This window comes from Oncorhynchus gorbuscha, unplaced genomic scaffold (genome assembly GCF_021184085.1).
Source record: "Oncorhynchus gorbuscha isolate QuinsamMale2020 ecotype Even-year unplaced genomic scaffold, OgorEven_v1.0 Un_scaffold_656, whole genome shotgun sequence".
Lineage (NCBI taxonomy): Eukaryota > Metazoa > Chordata > Actinopteri > Salmoniformes > Salmonidae > Oncorhynchus > Oncorhynchus gorbuscha.
This window is the reverse complement of record NW_025745755.1, coordinates 272,863-292,862: the sequence shown is the minus strand read 5'-3', so window position 1 is coordinate 292,862 and position 20,000 is coordinate 272,863. Positions and strand designations below refer to the sequence as shown.

At 46.5% G+C, this 20,000-nt stretch overlaps 2 protein-coding genes and 1 pseudogene across 4 annotated transcripts; 2 read left to right on the top strand and 1 right to left on the bottom strand.

Moving 5' to 3' along the window:
- LOC124019717 overlaps window positions 1–3,225 on the top strand; it is a 7,358-nt pseudogene extending 4,133 nt beyond the window's left edge.
- A 1,130-nt stretch (window positions 3,226–4,355) lies between these two features.
- Window positions 4,356–9,078, top strand: LOC124019713 (thymidine phosphorylase-like). 3 transcript variants are annotated; one of them, XM_046335126.1, is made up of 11 exons: window positions 4,356–4,432; window positions 4,809–4,893; window positions 5,654–5,819; window positions 6,316–6,518; window positions 6,717–6,815; window positions 6,941–7,070; window positions 7,154–7,272; window positions 7,669–7,831; window positions 8,047–8,274; window positions 8,541–8,681; window positions 8,845–9,078. In XM_046335126.1, the coding sequence occupies exons 3-11, from the start codon at window positions 5,681–5,683 to the stop codon at window positions 8,982–8,984; spliced, it is 1,362 nt and encodes a 453-aa protein (XP_046191082.1). In that variant the 5' UTR covers window positions 4,356–4,432; window positions 4,809–4,893; window positions 5,654–5,680; the 3' UTR covers window positions 8,985–9,078. The 3 variants fall into 3 exon arrangements, with proteins under 3 accessions (XP_046191082.1, XP_046191079.1, XP_046191080.1); XM_046335123.1 differs by having other exon boundaries at window positions 6,717–6,821; XM_046335124.1 differs by having other exon boundaries at window positions 4,371–4,504; window positions 6,717–6,821.
- Window positions 9,079–12,250: 3,172 nt separating this feature from the next.
- Window positions 12,251–16,493, bottom strand: LOC124019714 (U6 snRNA-associated Sm-like protein LSm8). Its single transcript, XM_046335127.1, has 4 exons — window positions 16,373–16,493; window positions 13,915–13,955; window positions 12,834–12,961; window positions 12,251–12,586 (listed from the first exon to the last, which is right to left on the bottom strand). The coding sequence occupies exons 1-4, from the start codon at window positions 16,401–16,403 to the stop codon at window positions 12,496–12,498; spliced, it is 291 nt and encodes a 96-aa protein (XP_046191083.1). The 5' UTR covers window positions 16,404–16,493; the 3' UTR covers window positions 12,251–12,495.
- Between the last annotated feature and the right edge of the window lie 3,507 nt (window positions 16,494–20,000).

Below are 20,000 nucleotides of genomic sequence, written 5' to 3'. Positions count from 1 at the left end.
TTTCTACACAGAGACAGACAGACAGTACTATGATAACTGCTTTGTTTCAGACACAGAGACAGACAGACAGTACTATGATAACTGCTTTGTTTCTACACAGAGACAGACAGACAGTACTATGATAACTGCTTTGTTTCTACACAGACAGACAGACAGACAGTACTATGATAACTGCTTTGTTTCTACACACAGACAGACAGACAGACAGTACTATGATAACTGCTTTGTTTCTACACAGACAGACAGACAGACAGTACTATGATAACTGCTTTGTTCCTACACAGACAGACAGACAGACAGTACTATGATAACTGCTTTTTTTCTAAACAGACAGACAGACAGACAGACAGTACTATGATAACTGCTTTGTTTCTACACAGAGACAGACAGACAGTACTATGATAACTGCTTTGTTTCTACACAGAGACAGACAGACAGTACTATGATAACTGCTTTGTTTCTACACAGAGACAGACAGACAGTACTATGATAACTGCTTTGTTTCTACACAGAGACAGACAGACAGTACTATGATAACTGCTTTGTTTCTACACAGACAGACAGACAGTACTATGATAACTGCTTTGTTTCTACACAGACAGACAGACAGACAGTACTATGATAACTGCTTTGTTTCTAAACAGACAGACAGACAGACAGACAGTACTATGATAACTGCTTTGTTTCTACACAGACAGACAGACAGACAGTACTATGATAACTGCTTTGTTTCTACACAGAGACAGACAGACAGACATGTGTTTTGCGCTGACAGATCACATCTAAGATGAAAATAGAAGTGGATAAGATCATCACTGAATATGGAACAAACCCTGACAATCAACGACATTGGAAGCTTCTGGATAATGTACAGCGCTATGTATGTATGTTTGTATGTATGTATGTATGTATGTATGTATGTATTTATGTATGTATGTATGTATGTATGTATGTATGTATGTATGTATGTATGTATGTATGTATGTATGTATGTATGTATGTATGTATGTATGTATGTATGTATGTATGTATGTATGTATGTATGTATGTATGTATGTATGTATGTGTGTATGTGTGTGTGTGTGTGTGTGTGTGTGTGTGTGTGTGTGTGTGTGTGTGTGTGTGTGTGTGTGTGTGTGTGTGTGTGTGCGTGCGTGCGTGCAGACAGACAGCGTGCGTGCGTGCATGTATGTATGACAGCAATTGTGAAATATGGTCCACATCAAAAGCGAAGATGAGGAGAGACCAAACTGACCAGTTGTGTGTGTGTGTGTGTGTGTGTGTGTGTGTAGGGGCACTGCTGTGGTATGCAGAGTCCTAATGACTGGCAGAGCAACATGTTCATTAAGAACAACAGTCTGATAGAGGTGTATCCCTGTTCCTGTTTCAACACCACGGACTGTCCTCCCATCTCAGGATTCAGCACACTGCTGTTTGGAAATGGAAGTGAAACACAGATCCATCCACAGGTACTACTATCTCTCTCTCTCTCTCTCTCTCTCTCTCTCTCTCTCTCTCTATATATATATATATATATATATATATATATACAATATCTCTCTATATCTATATATATATATATATATATATATATCTCTCTCTCTATATATATATATATATATATATATATATCTCTCTCTCTCTCTCTCTCTCTCTCTCTCTCTCTCTCTCTCACTCTCTCTCTCGCACTCTCTCGCACTCTCTCTCTCTCGCTGTTATGCAGGTGAATGAGGACCCAAAAGCGACTTGGCGAAAACAGAGTCTTTAATCCAGTAAAGTAAATCTACAATCATAAAGCATAATTCCACTCGTAATGACGAGAACAGACTGGAGACTCGATCATGAACTGCAGGTTGCCTCGGGAAGGCACTTGAACGTAGCAGACTCAGACACCTGCTCACCACGCAGCATCTGAGGGAAACACGACACGACAGGGCGATACACAGACACAGCACGGTGAACAATAGACAAGGATCCGACAGGGCAGAAACGGAAAACAAGGGGAGAAATAGGGACTCTAATCAGGGAAAAAGATAGGGAACAGGTGTGGGAAGACTAAATGATTGATTAGGGGAATAGGAACAGCTGGGAGCAGGAACGGAACGATAGAGAGAAGAGAGAGAGGAAGGGAGAGAGAAAAAGGGGAACGAACCTAAAAAGACCAGCAGGGGGAAAACGAACAGAGGGAAAAGCAAAATGACAAGACAATATAAGACAAAACATGACACTCGCACTCTCTCTCTCGCACTCTATCGCACTCTCTCTCTCTCGCACTCTCTCTCTCTCGCACTCTCTCGCACTCTCTCTCTCTCTCTCGCACATTTTCAAGTGTGTGTGTTTTTTTTACAGAGATGTGTAGACATAATCACCAACTGGCTGAAGGAGAACACTTTGACAATAGTGGGAATGGAAGTGGGCCTGCTAATCAGTCAGGTAACACACAGACACATGCACACACACGCACACACGCACACACACAGACACACAGGCACACAAAGACACACACAGACACACAGACACACACGCACACACAAAGAAACACACAGACACACACACACACACGCACACACACGCACACACAGGCACACACACAGACACACACAGCCACAGCCACATGCACAAAGACACACACACACACACTACTCAGCTGTTCACATTTGTCTGAATCGACAGGTTTTCCAGTTTGTTGTTGTTGTTGATGATGTTAAACAAGTTGTTTTCTTGTGACAGGTCCTCCAGTTTATAGTGGCTGTGTATCTGTACCAGACTGTTGGTCAGAAAGTCAAGCTGAGAAATGTTAGTCAACTGATTCTCTCTGAGGACCATTGTGAACCAAACCCTGACTACCTTGATGACCCTGACTACTCTGACCAAAACCACGCCTATCCTAAACCAAACCAGGCCTACGCACATACAAACCTTGCCTACCCTGAAGAAATCCTTGCCTACCCTGAAGAAATCCTTGCCTACCCTGAAGAAATCCTTGCCTACCCTGATGACCGACACCCGGCCTACTCCGGACCAAACCATTCCTACCACCGCTAACCAGGACCAGAGTGTTGCTGTATGACTGAAGACACTTTGGGTGCTAACATTGAATTGCTCAGTGGAGGCTGGTGAGAGGAGATATAGGAGGATAGGCTCATTGTAATGGCTGGAATGGAATGATTGGAATGGAGTCAAACGTGCTTTCCATGTGTTTGATACCATTCCATCAATTCCATTCCAGCCATTACAATGAATAGCTCCTCCAACCAGCCTCCTCTGGTGTTTGCATTCCAGCCATTACCTCCTGCTCCTCCAACCAGCCTCCTCTGGTGTTTGATACCCCCACCAGCCGCCACTGGAATTGCTCAAATTCTAAAAGCTCGGTTCAGTGCTTTCAACCACACAGGCCTTCTACTAAAGAGGGTTTTCTGCTGAACAATGAGAATAATCTTAGTTCATTAGTTTCCTTTGTTTTTTACTGTTTATGGCTTAATACCCGATCACCCTACGGACTGGTCAGCCTCACCTTGTGTGAATAGTTGTGTACGGTACTGGTCAGCCTCACCTTGTGTGAATAGTTGTGTACGGTACTGGTCAGCCTCACTTGTGTGAATAGTTGTGTACGGTACTGGCCTGAACAGTTACTTGGAAAGAAAGGTACCACAATTTTGAAACTGCAAGCCGACTCCTCCATTGACTAATGCAAACAACTTTTGAACCCCTTTTTATTCCACAAGACTGTTGTTATGTCTGCAGACGAACAGCGTGAAGAGCGCTGCCTTGAGGTGTTTCACTGAGTCTCACAGTGCTGTCATTGACTGATGCTTGACATTGGTGATAAGTGATTGACTGTCTGTAAATTATGCATTAAAATCTTCAAAATGGGATTTCTTGATTCTTCACAATGGCACCCTCCTCTGGTTATCTTGAGTGACACAGGTGGATTTTATACATATACAGAGTAGCATTCTGTTTGTGAGATGTGGCGTAAGTGATGTTATGGGTATAGGCCTATGAAATGCTTTGATTAAGCTCCATTATGTGTCTTTCATATTTGAGTGAAACCCATGTATTAAGGCATGAGGGAAGACAGGTCAGATGTTAGGTTGGGACTAGGGAGGGTACAGGTAGAGGAAGACAGGTGAGGGTAAGGGAGGGGTGAGGGTAAGGGGAGGCGTGAGGGTGAGGGTAAGAAGAAGGGTGAGGGTATTGGGATGAGGGGATGTGGTAGGGTCATATTTATTTAGGTCAAAATGACTGTTTCCCCTTCTGATTCGTGATGGGTATTGACTACTGTCGTAGTTAATGACTAACTGACCCGCTCCACCACTCACACCCATTGGTCACTCGTCCTTCCATACAGACAGACAGACGGGGGTATTTGACCGGTGTGTCCTCAAGGTTGGAAGACATGACAGTGTTCAGGAGCAGCGTTCCGGTACAGGTAGGAAACTCTGAAGTTCTGAAAGCCTTAATAGACACAGAAAAGAAGAGGAGGAATGGAAGCATTGCTGAGGTACACAATAGTAGACTTGGTAGACAGAAGATGCTCTTTGGTAAAAGGGGTAAATTGGTCATCAAAAAAGAAAGGAGGACCAAGGCACAAATCATACAATTAATTACAATGTCTTTATTTCTATGACTTTGTTTCCATTGAGAAACCCATGATATGGGTAGTTGACTCAAAGAGAGAGAAAGACATTAGTTGAACAGTTTTGAACAAATTCATTTCTTCCAAAATGAAGTAGAAGCAAGAGAGAAATAGAGCAAGAGAGAGAGATGATTAAGCATTTTTTTCACTTTCATTATCGTTTATCTAGTAAATTCAGCTGACTAGTTCAGCCAACAGAAACGCGCTGCTCAAACAGACTTTCCAACACAACACTGGAACTCTTCCAAGTCAAGGTAAGATTTTGGTTTTACTCATTTATTGCCACTGGGGCCCCCTTGTGTGACTATTAACTGACTGTTACACTGACGTTACTATACGATTGTAGCAGGTTTACTAACAAGTTAGTTCTATTAACTATGCTGACAATGTATGCCGTTATTTTAGATAATATGGTAACAATGTATGTTGTTTGTAGAGGTTTGAAAATAAAAGAGAGCCGCACACTCTAGGAGCTCAGATGCAAAAATGGAATACCAACGTTTCAACAGCCAAGCTGTCTTCATCAGGGTATAATCACAAACACTGCGGTATGACTCATTTATATAGTGTCAAAAGACACAGGTGTCTGTAATCATGGCCAAGAGTGGCCTAATATCATTGGTTAATAATCAAATATTAAAATGTCATACAAAGAACAGCATACAAACAACAAATGGATAGCATACGATCATAGATTCATTTGACTACACAAGCTTACAAACAATTACAATGGCAAAGTCACAATCATCTTTTATTGTGTGTAGAGGTTTGGCTTGGAAATGTTTCTTTGCCTGGTCACATGTGTTGTACATTGAAGTCCACAAGCAAAGGGAGAGAAGGAACGCAACGTGGCAGTTATGAGAGTGAACTGTATTTACACTGATCAGGGGTGTATTCATTCCGCCGATTCTGTTGAAACACACACACAACACACACACACGCAATAGTTTAGTGATTTAAAACAATCCCTTGTGTATTTTCGTCTCCTACTTGTCACATGCTGCTGTGTGTCAGTCCGCTGTGTGTCAGTGAGCTGCAGGGATGGCGCACCACGAGCAGAGCACAGCCACTTTCCCAGAACACATCCGCAAGAAACAGAATGGTGAACAGCTGAGCGCTGGGGAGATCCGAGACTTTGTACAGGGTGTCAAGGACAAGACCATCCAAGAGAGCCAGATTGGTACACACACACACACACACACACACACACACACACACACACACACACACACACACACACACACACACACACACACACACACACACACACACACACACACACACACACACACACACACACACACACACACACACACACACACATCCAGCCACGTGCAGGTAGGTCACAGAGTCACAGTGGGTGGGATGCCAGATAAGGCAAGTTATTATAGGTCTGCAGAGAAGACAACCCCACCCACTTTAGACTGAGTATCAATAGTCAAGCTCAGGCCAAAACCTGCACTCTACATTTGAAAGTCTGATGTGTGTATGTGTGTGTGTGTGTGCGTGTGTGTGAGTGTGTGTGTGTCTGCATGTGTGTGTGTGTGTTTGCGTGTGTGTGTGTGTGTGTGTGTGTGTGTGTGTGTGTGTGTGTGTGTGTGTGTGTGTGTGTGTGTGTGTGTGTGTGTGTGTGTGTGTGTGTGTGTGTGTGTGTGTGTGTGTGTGTGTGTGTATAGGAGCCATGTTGATGGCAATCTGGCTGCAGGGAATGGTAGCAGAGGAGACTCTCACACTGACGAAGGAGATGATGATGTCAGGGGAAGTGATGTCATGGCCGGCAGAGTGGGAGGGGCTAATGGTGGATAAACACTCGACGGGTGGAGTGGGGGACAAGATCAGCCTGGTGCTGGCTCCTGCTCTGGCTGCCTGCGGCTGCAAGGTACCTGCCTGGATACACCTGTGTGTGTGTGTGTGTGTGTGTGTGTGTGTGTGTGTGTGTGTGTGTGTGTGTGTGTGTGTGTGTGTGTGTGTGTGTGTGTGTGTGTGTGTGTGTGTGTGTGTGTGTGTGTGTGTGTGTGTGTGTGTGTGTGTGTGTGTGTGTGTGTGTGTGTCTGACTATCAGAAGCTGTGTCCATAGGTACCCATGATAAGTGGCAGAGGTCTGGCACACACAGGCGGCACGCTGGACAAACTGGAGTCCATCCCTGGCTTTAACGTCTATCAGTCTGTACAACAGGTAAAGGTACTCTCTCTCTCTCTCTCTCTCTCTCTCTTTCTGTTTTTCTCTCTCTCTCTGTTTCTCTCTCTCTCGCTCTCTCATTTACAAGTTATTAACGTGTGATATTATGGCACCATCCTCAGCTGCATCGGATCCTGGAGGAGGTTGGCTGTTGCATTGTAGGACAGACAGATAACCTGGTGCCTGCTGACAAGGTCATGTACGCTCTGAGAGACGTTACGTCTACAGTCGACAGCCTCCCACTCATCACAGGTCAACAACAACAACAACAGCAAACTGGACAACCTTTCAAAGTAGAGAAATGAACATGTGAATAGTGTGTGTGTTCTCTCCAGGCTCTATCATCTCTAAGAAGGGTGCTGAGTCTCTGAGTGCCTTGGTTCTGGATGTGAAGTTTGGGAATGCAGCTCTCTACAAAGACCTGGGCAGTGCCAAGTCACTGGCCCAGTCCATGGTAACACTGACACCTGACCTTTACCCCATTCTTGTTTGAAAGTCTGGAGGGCCATGTTTTCACTCCTGCCTTGTACTTGATTGATCAAATAAGGTTGTTGAATTAGTTAGGAACTCAACTGGTTGTCAATTCTGGAATAGAAAGGACATAACACAAAGCAGACCCCTGACCCTTACCATGACCCCTGACCCTTACCAGACCCCTGACCCTTACCATGACCCCTGACCCTTACCATGACCCCTGACCCTTACCAGACCCCTGACCCTTACCATGACCCCTGACCCTTACCATGACCCCCGACCCTTACCATGACCCCTGACCCTTACCAGACCCCTGACCCTTACCATGACCCCTGACCCTTACCAGACCCCTCACCCTTACCATTCTCTCCTGCAGGTGACAGTTGGAAACAGTTTGGGGATCCGTACGGGGGCGGTGCTTAGTCGTATGAACTGTCCTATTGGTCGCTGTGTGGGGAACACTCTGGAAGTGATGGAGTCCCTGGAGTGTCTAAAGGGGAGGGGCCCAGACGACATACTGGAGCTGGTCACAAGTCTGGGTGAGGAATAAACACACACACACACACAAACACACTCAGTGAATTGGTTCCTTTGGACCAAAACCAAGCAGACCAAGACCTAGTTAGAATGTCAGTGCTGCTCGGGGTTAGCTACAGTCTCGACACAGAAGCTGTGGACGTTCATTACCTTCAAACTCACGTCAATATTCTGTGTGTGTGCGTGTGTGTGCGTGTTTGTGTGTGTGTGTGTGTAGGTGGGCTGCTGTTGTGGATGATTGGCCGTGCAGGGAGCCTGGAGGAGGGTAAAAAGGTGATCTCTACAACCCTGCAGAATGGTGCAGCCCTGGAAAAGTTCCAGAACATGATGATTGGTCAGGGAGTAGCCAGTCAGATCGCTGCATCACTCTGTTCAACCAATGCAGACTACTACAGCATCCTGAGACGGGCACACTACCAGACAGAACTGGAGACACAGGGCCACGGTAACACACACACACACACACACACACACACACACACACACACACACACACACACACACACACACACACACACACACACACACACACACACACACACACACACACACACACACACAGATACACAAATGCACACACACACTCACACAGGTACAGATACACAAATGCGCACACACACACACACACAGGTACAGATACACAAATGCGCACACACACACACACACATACACACGTATACACTGCATGACCTTGTCTTTTGGTGTCTGCAGGAACAGTGCTGGACATTGACGGCATGGTCATTGCTCAGGTGCTGCACAGGTTGGGGGCGGGACGTTCGAAGGCCGGAGACCCTGTCAATCACAGCGTGGGGGCGGAGCTTCTGGTGTCTTTGGGACATAAGGTGGAGAAAGGTGAGAACTCTCTGACTGTGTGTGTGTGTGTGTGTGTGTGTGTGTGTGTGTGTGTGTGTGTGTGTGTGTGTGTGTGTGTGTGTGTGTGTGTGTGTGTGTGTGTTAGGGTGTGAAGGGTGTAGGGTCACCCTAGTCTGACTCGACCTTTGCCCTCTGACCCCAGGGCAGCCATGGCTGCGTGTCCACTACGAGACTCCGGCGCTGAGTGCAGAGCAGAGACTCAGTCTACAAGGGGCGCTGACACTGGGGCCCGTCGACCAGCTACACACACAGTCACTAGTGGCAGAAATCATACTGCCATAGTGACACAAATACACTCTATGTTAAAGCTTGATTGGGAGATGACCTGCCTTTGGGAATCTCAGTGTTTCATTTTTAAAGGATGTATAGTTCAGAACTAAAGCCTCTGTCTCCTCTCTGATTCACTCATATAAAGTCACAACGTTCTGTGGAGACTAAATAGATTATAACCGTTTCCAAGAACTGCTATGAATCAGAGTATTGTTATCCAGGAAAACACACATTAAGTCAAGACAGATATTGATTTACAGCTGAGTTTCATTAGCGTGTCTGTCTGATGTGTGTGTGTGTGTGTGTGTGTGTGTGTGTGTGTGTGTGTGTGTGTGTGTGTGTGTGTGTGTGTGTGTGTGTGTGTGTGTGTGTGTGTGTGTGTGTGTGTGTGTGTGTGTGTGTGTGTGTGTGTGTGTGTGTGTGTGTGTGTGGTGCGTGTGTAGGGATTTTCCTTTTTGGTTTGTCTCAGCATGAACTCAACAGATTCTTCCGAAACAACAACGATACTGCTTTCCACGTTGCTTCTAAATATTCTAAATATGAAAACACATGTCCACACATCTCTATTATAATATAAGAACAAAATGTTTGGCCAGTATGGCCCTAACAACCTGGTCACTTTAATATTATGCAAACGTTTGGTGACACAGAAAGAAAGGAAACATTACAGAAAGAAAGGAGATATTACTGCACTGTTGGAGCTGGAACACAAGCATTTCACTACTCACTCACATACATCTGATAAATATGTGTACGTGACCAATAAAATGTAGTTTGATTTGATTTGTAAAGGACATCATAAAGGCCCAATGTAGGCTACATATCAATCAATAGAAAAATGTTTTGCAAATGTATTTTAAATGAAATACAGAAATCACATTTGCATAAGCATTCACACCCCTGAGTCTATACTTGTGGAAGCACCTTTGGCAGCAATTACAGATTTGCTTTGTCTTGGTTTTGTTTGTATCAGCTTTGCACATCTGGATTAGGGGTTTTTCTCCCATTCTTCATTTTCTCACGCTCTGTTCTGTTCTCAAGCTCTGTTAAATTAGATGGGGAGCGGAGAAAAACAGCAATCTTCAAGTCCTTCAATCCACAGATTTTCAATGGGTTCAAGTCTGGGCTTTGGCTGGGCCACACAAGGACTTTCACATTCTTGTTCTGAAGTCATTCCAGTATTGCTTTGGCTGTTTGTTTGGGGTCATTGTTCTGTTGGAACGTAAGTCTTTGCCTCAGTCGAAAGTTGTTTGCACTCTGAAGCAGGTCGTCATCAAGGATTTGCCTGTATTTGGATCCATTCATTGTTCCCTCTGTCCTTGCCTGTCTCCCAGTCCATGCCGCTGAAAAACATCCCCATAGCATGATGCTGTGCCTGGTTTTCTCAACATGGTCTCAGAGCATTTCGTATTGTTTTGTGCGTATATAAATCCAAAACACTCCATTTATATATGTTACGTTTCGTATTGTATCTTTATTTGTGGATGTCCATTATCCATTTTGTGTGATATATTATGAATAACAATTCACACGATATGTTTCGAATTTGTTAAACGTATCATATGTCACGAATTACAATTTGTTGTTGCTAACAGCTAGGTGGCTACCGCTAACTAGCTCTAGGGGTTAAGGTTAGGGGAAGGGTTAGCTAACTAGCTCTAGGGGAGGGGGAAGGGTTAGCTAACTAGCTCTAGGGGTTAAGGTTAGGGAAGGGTTAGCTAACTTGATAAGTAGTTGCAACGTCGCTAAAAAGTAATTGCAAAGTTGCTAAAGTTTTCTGTGATGAGATTCAAACACGCAACCTTGGGGTTGCTAGACGTTCATGTTATATGCCCACTCATCCACCCCGACAAACCACCCTACTTTTTGCCTTAAGAAACCTGTCTTATGTAACCATTATAGAGGAAATTATTGAATTAACTACCATGTTGGTTAATTGAACATACTATGCTGTTTTTACTTGGAGAATTATCCATGGTTATATTTTAGTTTAGGCTTGTCTTGTGTGACTTAGTCATGGGTCTGGGCGTACAGATAAGAGCCGCTTGGGTGCAACTGCAGTATGTGAGATCCTGTTTTAACAATCTACAGGAACTTTGATGTGTGAAAACTGTAAGGGAAATATTACGTATTTACCTGCTTTGTTGAATATTGATTGTTGAATTATATGCTGAACAATAGTAAGAGATTTTCATAACTACAAATGCTGTGCTTCTGTAAAGGGATGGTCTCCCTCTAGCTCCCTGCAGCTGGTCTGTGGGTATAGTCAAGGACATGGTGTGAGCCAAGATCGAGATGAGAAATAGAACAAACCCCTAGTTGCTAATTGCATAAAACTACTATAGATTTGCTCTACTCCTGACTAGTTTGATAGTTATGACACTACCATTTGTTAAACGTATGATATGTCACGAATTACAATTTGTTGTTGCTAACAGCTAGGTGGCTAACGCTAACTAGCTCTAGGGGTTAAGGTTAGGGAAGGGTTAGCTAACTTTCTAACGAGTTGCAACGTAGCTAAAAAGTAGTTACAAAGTTGCTAATTAGCTAAAATTGTCCGTGATAGGATTCAAGACATTTGTGTTATACAGCCACCCATCCACCCCACTTTTGTTTTTGTCTTAAGTAACCTGTCTTTTGTAACCATACCAAACATAACATATTATACTAATTTGAGTTGTCCCAGATTTACTTTTAATGTGCATTCAGGTCAAAGAGCAACATTTTTGTCTCATCAGACCTTTATCCAAACTTAAGGTGTGCCTTTTCTCTGGAGTGGTTTTCCAACGCCCAGATGGGTGAAGTCCTGTAGAGACTTGTCCTTCTGGCAGGTTCTCCCAGCTTAGCCAAGGAACTCTTTAGTTCTGCCAGAGTGGTCATTGGGTGTGGTATATGTGCACCAGGGGGTGTGGTATATGTGCACGGGGGGGGTTGTGGTATATGTGCACGGGGGGGTGTGGTATATGTGCACAAGGGGGTGTGGTATATGTACACGAGGGGGTGTGGTATATGTGCACGGGGGGTTGTGGTATATGTGCACGAGGGGGTGTGGTATATGTCCAATATACCACGGCTACGGGCTGTTCCGACGCAAGACGCAATTGCTATTATAAACTGGTTACCAACGTAGTAGTAAAAAGTATTGTTTTGTCATACCCATGGTATATGGTCTGATATACCACGGCTGTCAGCCAATCAGCATTCAGGGCTCGATCCACCCAGTTTATTATAGCCCTTTACTCACACTGTTGTTGTGGAGTAACAACACACACTTCATGTTAAACGAAACACACTTTATTAAAAAACATCACCACATTCATCAACATCCTATTATTAGTCCCCTGGGTCCTTCATGGGGGAGATAAACTGTGCTCTGCAGACGGGGATATCAGCTATTGCTGAGTAGGTGGTGAAATTGAAACACTACTCTATTTCTAGCTTTCTCTTTCACACTCTCTCTCACACACACAATCACTCAGGTGTAGGGGTCAGCACATCCGAGTTGAGGGGTCAGGGTGAGAGGTCAGTGGACTATAGAGTTAAGGGGTTCAGCGCGGATGTTCCCCAGGTCCAGCGAAGAATCTGTGTCCTCGTCAATCTCCCCAATCACAGCTCTGCAAAATAGAGGAGAGCAGTTGGGCCTGGGTGTATTACTGTGTGTTGAAGTCTGACCCCCCCCCCCCAAAGTGGCCAGTTAAAGTGTTCATTCCCCTCACGGTTTCAGAAATGTTGTCGACACTCAGTCTCTTCACCAATCCAAGTGCATGATGGGGTGTGAACGGGCGCAGTGAGAGGGAGAGGTCATAAGGGGTCGTTTGGGTGAAAGGTGAGAGTTCCGCCATAGGTCGACATGATACTTACACGTTGTCTCCTCTGACGATGTATAGTCCCAGGACCACCTGCTCCACGCCCTGAGAGGAACTGAACACACGCTCATGACTCTCATCCAGAATCAGGTTGATGGTCTGGTCAAAGCCCTTCAGGGTGCCCTGAACACACACAGTCAGATCAACGGTCCAATCAAAACAGTACACACACAATCAGATCAACGGTCCAATCAAGACAGTACACACACACAATCAGATCAACGGTCCAATCAAGACAGTACACACACACAATCAGATCAACGGTCCAATCAAGACAGTACACACACACAATCAGATCAACGGTCCAATCAAAACAGTACACACAGATCAACAGTCCAATCAAAACAGTACACAACACAATCAGATCAACGGTCCAATCAAGTCCCACAGTACACACAGATGAACAGTCCAATCAAAACAGTACACACAGATCCAATCAAGACAGTACACACACAATCAGATCAACGGTCCAATCAAGACAGTACACACAGATCAACGGTCCAATCAAGACAGTACACACACAATCAGATCAACGGTCCATTCAAAACAGTACACACAGATCAACGGTCCAATCAAGACAGTACACACAGATCAACGGTCCAATCAAGACAGTACACACAGATCAACGGTCCAATCAAGACAGTACACGCATAATCAGATCAACGGTCCAATCAAAACAGTACACACAGATCAACAGTCCAATCAAAACAGTACACGCACAATCAGATCAACGTTCCAATCAAAACAGTACACACAGATCAACGGTCCAATCAAAACAGTACACACACAGTCAGATCAAAGGTCCAATCAAAACAGTACACACAGATCAACAGTCCAATCAAAACAGTACACACACAGTCAGATCAACGGTCCAATCAAAACAGTACATACAGATCAACAGTCCAATCAAAACAGTACACGCACAATCAGATCAACGGTCCAATCAAAACAGTACACACAGATCAACAGTCCAATCAAAACAGTAGACACACAAAATCAGGTTTATGGTCCAGTCAAAACCATTCAGACGCACAGATCTGGAGCCAAGTACGGCAGTGAAGTAGCTAGAGACATACCACTATCATCCGTCCGTCAGATGTAACGATGGCCACTGTACCTGAAACACAGCAGCTAAGGAAAACATTTGGGACACTATTTCCAACCTGGTCTCAGGGGTAGACGTAACATAGTAAATGTAAATCTGTGACACTCATCATTCATCCATCCATGGGTGGCAGGTTGCCTAGTGGTTAGAGCTAGTGGTTGGACTAGTGGTTAGGTATCCTAGTGGTTAGAGGCAGGTAGCCTAGTGGTTAGAGGCAGGTAGCCTAGTGGTTTGCAAGATCTAGTGGTTAAGGCAGGTAGCCCGAGCTGACAAGGTAGCCAGTGGTTATCTGTCAAAAGGGTGCAAGATGCCCCTGACAAGGTAAAAAACATTAGTTAACCCACTGTTCCTAGGCTGTCATTGAGAATAAGAATTTGCTCTTAACTGACTTGCCTAGTTAAATAAAGGTCAAATTAACATTTTAAAAAGTATGATACAATACTAATTCCAATTTGTTGTGGCTAACAGCTTGGCTTGGGGTTAAGGTTAGCTAACATGCAAATTAGCTAAACAAATAGGAAGTAGTTGCAAAGTTGCTAAAACGCTTAAGTTGTCCGTGATGAGATTCTCACAGCTTTTGGGTTGCTAGACGTTGGCGTTACACGTCCAACCACCCTACTTTACTTTCTACTTATTGAGTAACATTCTCTCTTATGTAACCATACTAAACGTAACATTTGAGTGCCCAGGATTTCCGTTTACTATATTACGTCTAGTCTCACCTCGTTCAGACCCACAGCGTCAATGCGTTTTGGTGCATTCATTTCCAAAGAAACGCTGCGCTTGCCTTGCAACATTGCGTAGCAGTGGTTCATACGCTGAACAAAAACGCAACATGTAAAGTGTTGGTCCCATGTTTTACGAGCTGAAATAAAAGATCCCAGAAATGTTCCATACTCACAAAAAAGCCTATTTCCCTCAAATGTTTTGCACAAATTTGTTTACATTTACATTACATTTAAGTCATTTGATAGTGAGAATGTCTCTTTTGTCAAGACAATCCATCCACTGTACAGGATAGGCATATCAAGAAGCTGATTAAACAGCACGATCATTACACGGGTGACCCTAAAAGGTCACCAAAATGTGCAATTTTGTCACAATGCCACAGATTTCTCAAGTAGAGGGAGTGTGTAATTGGCATGCTGACTGCAGGAATATCCAACAGGGCTGTTGCCAGAGAATTTCATGTTCATTTCTCTACCATAATGTCGTTTTAGAGCATTTGGCAGTACTTCTAACCACAGACCATGTGTATGGCATTGTGTCGGTGAGCGGTTTGCTGATGTCAACGTTGTGAACAGAGGGCCCCCCCCCCCCCCAAGGTGGCGGTGGGGTTATGGTATGGGCAGGAATAAGCTACGGCCAACGAACACAACTGCATTTTATCGATGGCAATTTGAATGCATAGAGATACCGTGACAAAATCCTGAGGCCCATTGGTGTGTCATTCATCTTGTTTTAGCATGATAATGCACGGCCCCATGTCACAAGGACCTGTACACAATTCCTGAAAGCTGAAAACGGCCTACATTCTCAGACATGTCACCCATTGAACATTTTAATTGATCTTTATTTAACTAGGCAAGTCAGTTAAGCGCAAATTCTTATTTTCAGAAGGCCTAGGAACAGTGGGTTAACTGCCTTGTTCAGGGGCAGAACGACAGATTTGAACATTGTCAGCTCGGGGATTTGATCTTGCAACCTTTCTAGTCCAACACTCTAACCACTAGACTACCTAACGCTCTAACCACTAGGCTACCTGACGCTCTAACCACTAGACTACCTGACGCTCTAACCACTAGGCTACCTGACGCCCCAATCGAGGCATATGAGACCAGGCTGCTATTTCATGAGAAGCTGCACATGCAGCAATACTGTTGAGCTTGCACGTCAAATCCGTAGTTAGCTTGCTATTATAAACTTGGTGGTTCAAGCCCTGAATGATGATTGGCTGAAAGCCGTTGTATATCAGACAATATACCACAGGTATGACAAAACATGTATTTTTACTGTTCTAATTACATTTGTAAACAGTTTATAATTGCAATAAGGCACCTCGGGGGGTTTGTGGTATATTGCCAATATCCCAAAGCTAAGGGCTGTATTCAGGCACTCAGCTTTGAGTCGTGCTAAATATACCATAGCCGTGGTATATTGGCCATATACCACACCTCCTCGGGCCTTATTGCTTAAATAACACATTTGGATGAACATGTACCCATGTTTGGCTTTCAAAATAATTTGTATTATATTTTATCCAACTAGCGCACAGTTACATGTCATTCCACTAAAAAGCCATATGCGATGCTATTGCTAGCAAAGCTCAATCTAGCAGGCCAAAGCTCCCACGCATCAATAATCACGCGATTCATCAGCAAAAGTCCCATTCAGTGACTGTACCAGGATGGCTTTAGTTCAAAGGATACGGTTGATGTAGCTCTCGAGGGCAGTCGACATGGTGACAACCAAAGACTCGTTCAAATCCGCCGGGTTTATATGGAAAACACAAACGTAGCTCCACCGTAGATCACAAAATCGGCGTGCAGGCACAAACCGGAAACAACATCAGACCAGACTTGATGATTGCAGACCCACTAATGATTTTGGTGTCCAGAAGATGGCGCCGAATCAACAGAAAATGAGTGTCGCGCCGTTCTTTATACCTCAGTGGTGTCGCCCTACCGATCCATGAGTTTACCAGACCGCCCTTTCTAGAGAAAATAGGCTTGTTCGACCTTGGATCATAATTAATTACTGAATATTATTTGTAGATCAGTCAGCCACCATTTACCCACAATGCATCATGAATTTGATGTTCTCAAGCCAAAGGGACCAGGGTTCTGGTCTTGAAGCATGGTTTCAACTGCACCTACAGTTTTGCTTCGGTACTGCAGTTTAACTGACACCCGGCCCAGAAAAAAAAGTCAGATTAGAAAATTCCTAATAAGACACTTTAGTCATAAACTTTGTGCACAAAACAGCCATTTCATTATTTGAATGATTTTCCCCCAGTGCTCACAGTTGAAGACAGTTGTCCTGTTGGAGAGCATCAACGTGATGTATCATAGGTCAATTGTGACTTACATTTACATTTACATTTAAGTCATTTAGCAGACGCTCTTATCCAGAGCGACTTACAAATTGGTGCATTCACCTTAAGACATCCAGTGGAACAGTCACTTTACAATAGTGCATCTAAATCTTAAAGGGGGGGGGGTGAGAGGGATACTTATCCTATCCTAGGTATTCCTTAAAGAGGTGGGGTTTCAGGTGTCTCCGGAAGGTGGTGATTGACTCCGCTGTCCTGGCGTCGTGAGGGAGTTTGTTCCACCATTGGGGGGCCAGAGCAGCGAACAGTTTTGACTGGGCTGAGCGGGAGCTGTACTTCCTCAGTGGTAGGGAGGCGAGCAGGCCAGAGGTGGATGAACGCAGTGCCCTTGTTTGGGTGTAGGGCCTGATCAGAGCCTGGAGGTACTGAGGTGCCGTTCCCCTCACAGCTCCGTAGGCAAGCACCATGGTCTTGTAGCGGATGCGAGCTTCAACTGGAAGCCAGTGGAGAGAGCGGAGTGACGTGAGAGAACTTGGGAAGGTTGAACACCAGACGGGCTGCGGCGTTCTGGATGAGTTGTAGGGGTTTAATGGCACAGGCAGGGAGCCCAGCCAACAGCGAGTTGCAGTAATCCAGACGGGAGATGACAAGTGCCTGGATTAGGACCTGCGCCGCTTCCTGTGTGAGGCAGGGTCGTACTCTGCGGATGTTGTAGAGCATGAACCTACAGGAACGGGCCACCGCCTTGATGGCCCGTTCCTGACTGATCTACAACTAATGAGTCGTTATTTATGATGCAAGGTGATTTGTAGATCAGTCAGTCAGCAGTCACCTGCAATATCAAACAAGTCCATTAACATGTTAATATTCATCCAATGTCTGCTGTTTTCAGATGACGTCATCACTACTCCCTTTGCACATTGAGTGCTAGTGCACATGTGATGTTGGTCTGTATAAACCGGATAAAACCTGGTCATGAAGAATGTCAGTAGATTACCTTAAACAGTCAGAGATATGGATGCAGTCTCTGGCGCTCATTATACCTCAGTGTCTCCAACACTGCTTCTGTTTATATGGCATACTACACCTGGGCAGGCTGCTGAGACCCATACTGCACCTGGGCAGGCTGCTGAGACCCATACTGCACCTGGGCAGGCTGCTGAGACCCATACTGCACCTGGGCAGGCTGCTGAGACCCATACTGCACCTGGGCAGGCTGCTGATACCCTTACTGCACCTGGGCAGGCTGCTGAGACCCATACTGCACCTGGGCAGGCTGCTGAGACCCATACTGCACCTGGGCAGGCTGCTGAGACCCATACTGCACCTGGGCAGGCTGCTGAGACCCATACTGCACCTGGGCAGGCTGCTGAGACCCATACTGCACCTGGGCAGGCTGCTGAGACCCATACTGCACCTGGGCAGGCTGCTGAGACCCATACTGCACCTGGGCAGGCTGCTGAGACCCATACTGCACCTGGGCAGGCTGCTGAGACCCATACTGCACCTGGGCAGGCTGCTGAGACCCATACTGCACCTGGGCAGGCTGCTGAGACCCATACTGCACCTGGGCAGGCTGCTGAGACCCCACCTGGGCAGGCTGCACCTGGGCAGGCTGCGAGACCCATACTGCACCTGGGCAGGCTGCCGAGACCCATACTGCACCTGGGCAGGCTGCCGAGGCCCATACTGCACCTGGGCAGGCTGCCTGGGCAGGCCCACCCACTGCACCTGGGCAGGCTGCCGAGACCCATACTGCACCTGGGCAGGCTGCCGAGACCCATACTGCTGCACCTGGGCAGGCTGCCGAGACCCATACTGCACCTGGGCAGGCTGCCGAGACCCATACTGCACCTGGGCAGGCTGCCGAGACCCATACTGCACCTGGGCAGGCTGACCCATACTGCACCTGGGACCGAGACCCATACTGCACCTGGGCAGGCTGCCGCACCTGGGACCCACCTGGGCAGGCTGCACCTGGGCAGGCTGCCGAGACCCATACTGCACCTGGGCAGGCTGCCGAGACCCATACTGCACCTGGGCAGGCTGCCGAGACCCATACTGCACCTGGGCAGGCTGCCGAGACCCATACTGCACCTGGGCAGGCTGCCTGGGCAGACCCACTGCACCTGGGCAGGCTGCACCTGGGCAGGCTGCCGAGACCCATACTGCACCTGGGCAGGCTGCCGAGACCCATACTGCACCTGGGCAGACCCATACTGCACCTGGGCAGGCTGCCGAGACCCATACTGCACCTGGGCAGGCTGCCGAGACCCATACTGCACCTGGGCAGGCTGCCGAGACCCATACTGCACCTGGGCAGGCTGCCGAGACCCATACTGCACCTGGGCAGGCTGCCGAGACCCATACTGCACCTGGGCAGGCTGCCGAGACCCATACTGCACCTGGGCAGGCTGCTGAGACCCATACTGCACCTGGGCAGGCTGCTGAGACCCATACTGCACCTGAGACGAGACCCATACTGCACCTGGGCAGGCTGCTGAGACCAATACTGCACCTGGGCAGGCTGCTGAGACCCATACTGCACCTATGCAGGCTGCTGAGACCCATACTGCACCTGGGCAGGCTGCTGAGACCCATACTGCACCTGGGCAGGCTGCTGAGACCCATACTGCACCTGGGCAGGCTGCTGAGACCCATACTGCACCTGGGCAGGCTGCTGAGACCCATACTGCACCTGGGCAGGCTGCTGAGACCCATACTGCACCTGGGCAGGCTGCCGAGACCCATACTGCACCTGGGCAGGCTGCCGAGACCCATACTGCACCTGGGCAGGCTGAGACCCATACTGCACCTGGGCAGGCTGCCGAGACCCATACTGCACCTGGGCAGGCTGCCGAGACCCATACTGCACCTGGGCAGGCTGCCGAGACCCATACTGCACCTGGGCAGGCTGCCGAGACCCATACTGCACCTGGGCAGGCTGCTGAGACCCATACTGCACCTGGGCAGGCTGCGAGACCCATACTGCACCTGGGCAGGCT